This window comes from Silurus meridionalis, chromosome 2, assembly GCF_014805685.1.
Source record: "Silurus meridionalis isolate SWU-2019-XX chromosome 2, ASM1480568v1, whole genome shotgun sequence".
NCBI classification, from domain to species: Eukaryota; Metazoa; Chordata; class Actinopteri; order Siluriformes; family Siluridae; genus Silurus; species Silurus meridionalis.
The window spans coordinates 20,162,530-20,172,469 of NC_060885.1; the positions used below are offsets into that span (position 1 = coordinate 20,162,530).

The 9,940-nt window shown below is 35.2% G+C and overlaps 1 protein-coding gene across 1 annotated transcript; it reads right to left on the bottom strand.

Moving 5' to 3' along the window:
* Positions 1-737: 737 nt before the first annotated feature.
* Positions 738-6,722, bottom strand: alox5a (arachidonate 5-lipoxygenase a). The gene is made up of 14 exons (XM_046837757.1): positions 6,502-6,722; positions 5,802-6,000; positions 5,533-5,614; positions 5,188-5,310; positions 4,483-4,589; positions 4,166-4,338; positions 3,903-4,049; positions 3,291-3,494; positions 3,055-3,141; positions 2,752-2,930; positions 2,541-2,662; positions 1,541-1,641; positions 1,243-1,413; positions 738-1,154 (listed from the first exon to the last, which is right to left on the bottom strand). Exons 1-14 carry the CDS (start codon positions 6,649-6,651, stop codon positions 975-977), a joined length of 2,025 nt encoding a protein of 674 aa, XP_046693713.1. The 5' UTR covers positions 6,652-6,722; the 3' UTR covers positions 738-974.
* Positions 6,723-9,940: the final 3,218 nt, after the last annotated feature.

Here is a 9,940-nt window from a genome sequence, read left to right on the forward strand (position 1 = left end):
TTGAACAATCGAAAGAAAAAAAAAGGAAAATGACATGCATCATTATGGCAGTTATGCAACCAGGTTTAATAATAAAAAATGCTATTACATCATTTTGGATTAATGTGAAGATGGTGATTATAGGAAGTTTCAGATGTGAGAGTTTATCATCCTGTATAATTTATGCTAGTTTACTTCAGTAATGTGCTTTGCAAAGAGACAAGCAAAATTTGAAGCCAGTAAAAAGGGTCCTGCGTACAAAGAAAGCTTAATGAATACATGCTTTACCAAGGTTGCAGTATAAAACCTCAGGTAGCCTGCACAGAGTCCAGACCTCAACCCTAATATAACCAATAAGATCATCTGTAACACCAAATGCACCAACACCACTGCATGATCTCAATAATGCTCAAAATGACCCATTAAGCACAAAGTCAGCTATATTAAAAAATGTAAGTCTTTCCAAAAAACTGAAGATTTGTGTAACAGGTATAAAGAAGAGAACTGACCAAATCTGGAAAAGGATGTACAAAAAGCCTGTGTGGCAATGATGGTTTCAGTATGTGTTTCACCATATAATGTACTCAACCAGTGTGGACGGCCAAAAGCCACAAGAAATGAAGAAGTATATTTGAAGCTTTCACTTTCTAGATCATGTTTCTTTTTAAACTAGTGCCAGAAGATTCTCCCAGCCCTGAGAGCTTTCATACAAATTGCAGACAGCATCAGAGTTTATGTGAAATGAACAGCAAACCACCTTTCAAGCGAAATTATTTATTACAAGCTATTATGACAAAAGTGCAACAAGTGTATAAGTAAAATAAATCGAGTAATCTATATTTAATCTGATAATGATAGCAAAGCAAGATGGAGAATTGTAGCTGTATTACACATGAAATGCAAAACCTTAACTCTACTACAGTATGCGCTCTCTTTATTCACTAGAATCTGTGGCAAAAACAAGCATATGTCAAAAGAAATAAAAGTATGTAAACTCAGACCGCCACACTGTTTGGGATTCTGTCTGGAGACAGGTAGTAGTAGGGGAGTTTCTTCCCCTCATTGCGATTTTTGATTGTTTGGGTTAACTCTTTTAGCTTCTCCCGGAAGGTTTCCATGGCTGTCTTTACTGATTTTTCAATAAAATATTCATCAGGATACATTCCAAGGAACAACTAGAAAGACAAGCGTTCAACAGTTTCAGGAAAACTGCATTACATCAGTAAATGTGTAGAGGAAGCATGGTTTATTTGGAGATCTCACCTCATTCTCCTGGAACTGACTAAGAGCCCACACAGCTCCGAGATGCCAGCAGGAGCGACCACGATCAGGCAGGCTATTCACAATGTACTCTACATTCACCTGACCTTTCTTTGTAGGTGGGGGCTGCCGCATAGTGGGTGGGGCATTTGGGATCCATGAACACCAGTCATACTGAAATTGTAACATTTGGTTAAAATGTTTAATGTTGTTTATTCCTTCATTTAAAACCAGTGTTTAGACATACTGTGTTTCATTACTATATTCGTTTTTGATGCTCTTTAATACAGAGTGATGCTACCTGTCCAAAGTTGATGGCGGCATGATTTGCAGAAGCTGTGAAGATTATAATAGTCAGGTACTCCACCAGCTGTTCACGGTTCTGCAATGATTTCGGAAACTCTAAAAACAACGATAAATGCATTTTAACCAAATCTCCTCAGGCATCTTTTAAACACATACAGGCATGGAGCTCCATTCATTTCTTCTTCATTTCTTAGGATAATGGATTGTGTTTACATTGATGGAATTTAGCAGAAGCCCTTATCCAAAGCCACATATAGACTGAGCAGTTGAGGGTTAAGAGCCTTGGACAAGGGACCAGAAGTGGCAGCTCGGTGGTATAGGGATTTGAGCTCATGGCAGGGATTTTCAAATTCAAATTATATTTGTCACATACACATTCCTACAGAGTACGACATGTAGTGGAATGCTTTTTACGACTTTCCAACATGTAAAAATGAAAAACAGAAATAGAATATAAGGATAAAAATAAAATAAATAAAATAAAATAAGTATAAGGTATATATATAGCATAACTAAAAAATATGAAAAGGTTAAGAATATTCCTACCAATTCTCTACTGGAGGAAGTTCTGACATAATGAAACTCAAGCAACAAATTTAGAAACTTCTTTCAAAAGATCTCTGATGTAATGAGAGGAATAGCTGACTAGATGAATAGATGGATTCAGTTGTGTGACTGTTACAGACATCTTATAGGAGACTTATGAACTTATGACCTTCCAGTCAAAAAGCCAAGATTATGATAGTATTAAATAAAGATTGTTCCTATGATAAAACATTTCAGAAAAATATTTCTGACATCACAACAGACATTTGTTTTTTGCATTACATATGTATACTTCTGTCACTATGACACTAAATGATTTCATTGCTTATCTGAATAAACCATGTCCAGATGAGTAAAATATCAAGTTCAGGGTTATAAGAAATGTGTATTTTTAAAGCAAAAATATTCAAGAGCATGGCAATGCAATATAGTGAAAAGCTTGTTCTAACCACAGTAGTCAAAATCTTGCATTCCAAAGCTGCAGACATCTTTGACAAATGCCTGTATCTCTTCATCCTCCAGTACCGTTGTGTCACTATCATAGTATATGTTGACCACGTCCTCCACAAAACTACCAAGTGCAACAAAACAAGAGAATTTTCATTAAAACATTTATTAAAGTTTATTGGATATTCATATTCTGTAAATGTCTCTGATCACCTTTTGATGATCTCCCACACTCTGATGCCGTCATCTCTGTAGTGGTAATAGGGGAGTTCTTCCTTGCTGTCCATGCCTCGAGCCTTTATGGACTCCGGAAAGCACAAGGACTTATAGGTGAACGTCTTCATGGCTTTCTGCACTAGCTCTACATGTCCACCTCCACCTGTGCCATTAGCCTAAAGTATGTGTCCCCCCACACACAAACACCAACACAAACACACACACACACACACACACATATTCAGTGTGGTTTCTAAAGAGACCACAGTTTCAGAGAAATGTACTGTAGGGTAAACATACCTTGTCGAAGAGTCCACACTCGCAAATAAGTTGCTCACGTGCTTTCGTATTGATGGCAATTGTGAAACGAACGTGTGGCACAAGCAACTGAAAATTGTACAACAGGTCTTACAAAAAAGAATGAAAGAACTTTGAACAGTTTGTGTACTTTGGTAAGGCTATTTAATGCTTGGCTGATATATGTTTTTGCTTTTGCCTGAATAATGCATAGTATTCAAAGTGTAAAAATAGCACACCTTATACACCGGATGAACTGCAGGCAACTGTCGGTAAATAGCAATGGCAAAAACCTCTGATATCAAATGGGTCCTCAGGAGGTGTGTCACCGTCTGGTGCACATGAAAGTCGGATGATCTCACCCAGATTTTCGCCAGCAGCCAGTCATTCTCATCATCACTGGGCACAAAGATTGGGCTGTTTTCCCCTGGGGTTTGACTCAACTTAAAAAGAAATTGAGAGAAATATGCTATGAAAATGTCATCCCAAACTGCAAATAAAAATGACAATACTAACAGAAATACATCTTAGACAGAACTATGGTACATTTCTTAGAATTCAGATTATGTTTGATAGGAAAATAAATATCAGCCACAGTAGTGTGGATTTTGTGGCTGTGATTTGATATTTCATATCCGATCATCCAGAAAATCCAGAAAGTGCTTCAGAATAACAGGGCATAATACATTTATTCCCAACTGGGGCCATTAAAAGTAGCTAATCCACCTACTGAAAGTTTTTTCAGATGTCGGAGGAAACCAGAGTAATGCAAAGGTAAACCATACTTAAATATATAAAATTAAGGTAACAAATGTGACAGTTTTTTTCTTTTTTTTTAATTTCTTTTTTACCTGTATGGCGATTGGCAAAATTTTGTTCTGAATGTTCTTGTACATCAAGCAAATGGGTGCAGCTAAATATTGAAGCGTGCAAGGGTCTGTAGCATTAGCGGTGATGTCATCCATGATCTCATAATCTGCAATGAACAAGTTTCCTGCCTGCAAAAACACACAAAAAAAACATCATTGCAATTAAAAAAAAAGAGAGTTACATTAATGTTAAGAGTAAATAATAAAAAATAATGCATTAGCTTTCAGAGAAAAAAATTAGTTACCTTAAGCTCATTTTCCAGACTGAGGTCTCTTTCCAAGCAGTCTTTCACCATTTCATGAGTGACTGGAAACTTGTCTGGTATTTTTGTACACTTTTGGATCATGACAGGATTGCAGCCATTCAGGAACTGATATCCAAACATGAAGTCTTCTTTCCAGTGCTGCATCACGTACTCTGTGAGAAAAGAAAACTAAATCATTGTCATAATATATCAAATGGATTGTTTTCAGTCTTTCAGTCATGTTAAACTTTACAATTACTGAGTTAGAGCTGAATATATTGTGTGGACAAGGGATTCAAATATTTAACTGAAAGAACCTGATATTGTGTTCTTGATCCTCATGAATATCCGCTCAAAATCGGACAAATCTCCCCAAGAAGACTGGAACATGTGCATAAACTGGTTAACACAGAGGTTCTCTATCCTGAAAGAAGAATATATGTTTTTAACATTGTTGTTTATATCTTCAGCCGCAAATCAGTGTAATTTTCTGTTTTTACAAATGTAAACTTAGATTGCGCTCCCTTTCCGCTGAACTACTTATATTTTTTTATCTAAATGATCAATGTAGACTACGTGTTTGACTACAGAGAAAACACCACACTGAGCACCACAAAACGTAAGTAAATGCTCCATGTTTGGTGGCACTGCACCGTGGGAAACTGCTATAATGCACAATTATACTGATGCTTAATAAAGTTTTGAATAAAATTATTTATTTACTGATTGTCGCATTTATCTAAAGGTTTGTAATTGTCCACTGTGTTATAAAAAGACTTAAATTTAAGTTAAGAACATTTTTAGAGTATATTGTGTTAAGAGGTAATGAAATTGAAAGTCCTGGGCATGTATGTTTTTAACAATGAACTGTATGTGTTTAGGAGGCTGGCTGTAAAAATGACATGTAAATATTACATGCAAAAATGACATGCAAATATGACTCACTGTTGGAGAATCCAGGAATGTTGGATATAGGTGAGTGTAGGTCAATTTGTAACTAGGAATTATAACACAAAACTTACGCTTTACTGTAGTTTAGGGCGAAATCCACACCTTTCTCGCTGTCAAACTGGATGTCTCGTGGTAGTTCTTTATGGGCTTTGGCATCGATGCTCATGGGAAAGCCAGGGTGCCATTCCTTCCATCTTTAATAAGATGTAATAGTCATACCTTCACTTAAGCAAAAATGTTTATTAAATAATGCACATTAAATGTGCATATTTCCTACTTTTCATAAAGGAAATATAGGAAATGTTTTTGTTTTATTGCCAAAAATATTAAAGCCATTAAAAGTACAAAAATATAACTCAATTTTGCTCTATTATATATTTTTTTGAATGTTACATATAACATCTTTAAATTTAAACCTGAAAGCCTTCTGTCTGTTTTCCAGCTCCTTGCGTCTGTGCTGTCTTGCTATTCTGGTTTTGTCATGCTGAGGCAGATGAGCTGCAAATAATCACACATGAAGCAAGCATGCAACAATTATAATTTCTTTTTTTATTATAATTTTGTTTCTTTCTTTTTTTCTTGTCAACTGACAGACTATCAAAACAACTAGGGCAATTAAAGCATAGCGATTTTACATAGTAAAGCCACATAAACAAAATGTAGGATCAACAAAAATGGCTCCTACCTTTGCCATCTCGAAGGATCACCTCTTTATCGTCCACTATCCAGCGAAAACAGGGGAACTCAAGGTACTCTCCACTGGGTGTCTTCACTGTAATGTATTTACAATACCAGTCATCATGCATCCAGTACTTTTTCTTCTCAATCTTCACAAGCTCTATGTCACCAAGGTCCTCAGCCACTTTGATTTCGTACGAGTCCACCTGGGATTAGACAAAACTTGGCATCAACTGACAAATTATAAGATAAGATTATTTTTATTACCAAATAAAGTTGCATCGAAGACCTCTTTTAGGAGATCATATCTGTGAGGTGAACATGGTCAGATTGGATTTAAAAAACAGTGAATTGAAAACATTTTGCACAGTAAAGGTTTTGGCACCTCTCACACTGTCAAGCTTAAAGCCCTACATTTTTGCATTCATTTTTTTTAATTCTTGCTCGTTATGTTTATTTCACCTTATCTAAAGTGCATGAACTTTCTTAGCATTGCTATGTCATGTCATGTCATTTATTTCACCTTATCTAAAGTACATGAACTTTCCTAGCATTACTATGTCATCTTATTCTGTTCTCTTCCTGGTCTTTTTCATTTTATTCTTCTTTACATTTTCATACAGATTGGTACAATTTCAACAAAGAGCTCATGTAAAGGGCTTTCCTGCGATCACTGAAAAGGAATGTTGGCATTGATAACAGCTTACCGCTCCTCGTTCAAAGTCATTATATAGTGGTTTATCCAAAAGGGTCTTTTCACTGCAGTGGTCTGTCCCCACCAGGGTCAGATAGATGTAGTCGTCTGTGCCAGCGAACCACTGATTACCAGTGGCAACTGTTACGGTGTAGGAAGGCATCCTGGTCACACAAGAGCACAAGCTTCTGTTTCTCCAACCTTAAACTGTCTGTAGTCTCTCAAACAAAGTATTTCCCCTTTTCTACTTCACACTCACACTCACACACTCAAATATTTGTAGCTGATCTGCTGAGATAAGACATGCAAATCTTTCTAGGCTATTTCCTAGTGAACCATGTTCCTCCCAAAAAGATAGCTGTACCAAATGCGAAAACATGTAATTGCAAATCATCTACAAAAAATGTCCTGCATAATAAGAGGCATTTGATTGAAGAAATTGAAAAAAATAATTGTTTTATGAACTCACAACCAAACAAAAAATAGTGAAAGCATAACAATGGGTAAATTTAAAACCTTTTTAACTTTCGGTAAATTAGATCACGTACAATCCCGAAGTTGAAAACTGCAGACAGAACATATTGTATCAGATGAAACAAAAATAAAGTACACTCACTATATTATGTTTCTACTTTTTTTTTTTGTTTGTTTGTTTGTTTTTACCAAGCTATGTGATGAGAAACGTGTGAAACATATACCACAAACAATTTTTTTGTATGCAACATATTTACCAGTCAAATAAACCTTGACCTCATGCAGCAGCACTATACAAGAGAAAAATGCAAATAAGTGAAGAAAAGCTAGACAACAAGACTTTCTTAGTTATAATATGATGAGACTGAGTTGAAGGTTTAATAAATATCATTGCATTTTTATTAAAATGGACGTTTGATGGTTTGCTCAAACAAAACACATAAGTGTTGCATGTGGCATTATATCTCTGGTCTAACTAAACACTTTTCTTTGACTGGCTGGAAGGTGTGAATTCAAAACTCTAACTACTTAATGAGCAACTGTGACCATGTTAAACACATCTACATTTTAACTGTTGCATATCATTCAACTTGGCAATGATATGGCAGTTTTTATAACAGCAACAGCTTCATTATTAATAGAGATATTGTACAAATCTGTACAAATTGTCACACAACTTTATTCAATTCAATGTTGCACTTATTTATATCTGTGTATGATTTAGAGTGGAAATCACCCAAAATCAATCAACAGTATCAACAACCGCCCTCCACTTCCATTCAACCAGTTATTTGCTTCCACGTCATGTATTAAAATCATTTAACGCACACCTAGCCATGGATTTAGCCCGTATTTTTGTTCCAAAATCAAACAGGATGACACACGATTGCTGCAATATTAGCTAGTATGGAAAATATAACAAGCGCAATTTATTCTAGTCTCCTCACTGAGGTGTCCTTATAGAAATGTTAGAAACTCAGGGGTGTTTTCTGTGTGGGTTTCTTCTGGGTTTCCGTGGTTTCTGCCAGCCTTCCAAAAACTGTAGGCTGTAATTAGTAAAAGATTGCATGGGTGTATGGTGACGGCAACTGTCTGGCACACAAGAAATACTCCCACTCATACTTAGTGTTCCTGAAAAAAATGAAAGTGTTTACTTCCCGTAGCCTATTATAATATTTGGTATTCTGTGCAAATGCCTTTAGCCATCAGAAGTTTCCATCACCCACACAAAGTTCTATGCAGGAAGTGTGTAAAATGATTGTGGGTTCCTGAAGCCACTGTCAAAGTATGCAAATCTTGTCTAATCAGTTATTAGAATGTTAAGCAAAACCATTTTGTGGTCTACGTTGACACCAAGTGAGAAATATCACACATCACAGTACATGTATGTTTGGATTGAATAAAGAAATTTTAGGTATCGAATATACACTATACAAACCCAGACCTTCACTGGTGAATATTTAAAAAAAAACTGCTAAATGCATTCGTCACTCTACTATGGGTTTAGCACAGTTAACTTCCTCAGAAAAATTCGTACACTTTACTTCCTAAGAATGATTTCTTCAGAGGAAAGAAAATCATTTGCTTGCAAAAATTTGAGTGAGATTCGTGAGAAGTACTGCAAGCACGGCAAATATATTTACATTTCCGTATGTCTCATAAACAGTGTTTAATTCAATTGTTTTGTCAGCAACAGAAATACATTATGAATCTGAATAATTCCAAATATACTTAATGAGATCATTTTTTTAGATGTCTCCTCACAGCTCGCCTTGTGCATAACGTAAGGGCAAATATGCAAATGACATTTTACACTCTTCTCACAGTCACTTGTACTTGCAGGTCAATGAAAACTGGGGTACTGGGCTGAGTTTAAGAAAAAGTGAAGCAGTGAACATGAAATGAACGTTCGTGGCAAGCTGCATATTTTTGCAGAGATTTCAAAATGTGAAGCTTTTTCAAAACGTGAACTTGGTAGTAAACAGTGCCTGTTTGTAACTACGCACAAAGAAATGCAAACCATTACACACCCATTATTGAATTATGTATATTCTCAAAGAACCCGTTAAAGTCATTGAGGCATACAAAACACAGTGCCTGTAATTATTTATTGTAATAGGCGTGTGTATAAATGTCATGATGTCATGAATTGATAAATAGAAATAGAATACAAGCAGCCACATGAAAATCCTTGCTGTAATAGAAAAGCAGAAAAAAGATTATGATATTAAATTATAGTAGGTAAGATCCATGGTCATATTGAAACTGATCATCATAAACTTACATCAGTTCAATCTCAGAAGGACTACAAACCTACATCTTAATGCTAGAGTGGGTCAGAGTTTAAAAACAAAAAACAATAAGGAATCAAAATAGCTATCCATTGGTTGAAAATGAAAAAGGCATTCAAGCTCATTTTACAGAGAAAGAAAACTTTTTATTATTATACTACACAACAACCATATCCAGACCAAATGAAGTTTTGCATAAATAGAAATGCACATTTGATATAACCACGACATAAACATAACAATCTTTGCTGATCAGTAGTTTTATACCGATGAAATATCCACCTGATATAAAATCTTTCATTTAATATATACATATATATTTTTTTATTCTATACCAGTCAATTCCCTTGTTTACATAAATAAGATTAATTCAGTCTCCAAATACATGTGAAACATTACCCATACAAAACATCATTTCTGAGCACATGATAATGGTTTTATAGGCATCTATAATGACAAATAAAACGTGACAATTTACCTCATTTACCTCACACACATACACATATATATATATATATATATATATATATATATATATATATATATATATATATATATATATACACACACACACACACACACACACACACACACAAGTTGTGCAAGCTAGTTACACGTTCCTTTTTTCCTTTTTGTTTTAACAATGATTAAACTGTCTCTTTCATCTTTATTTCCTTTTTCAGAGCA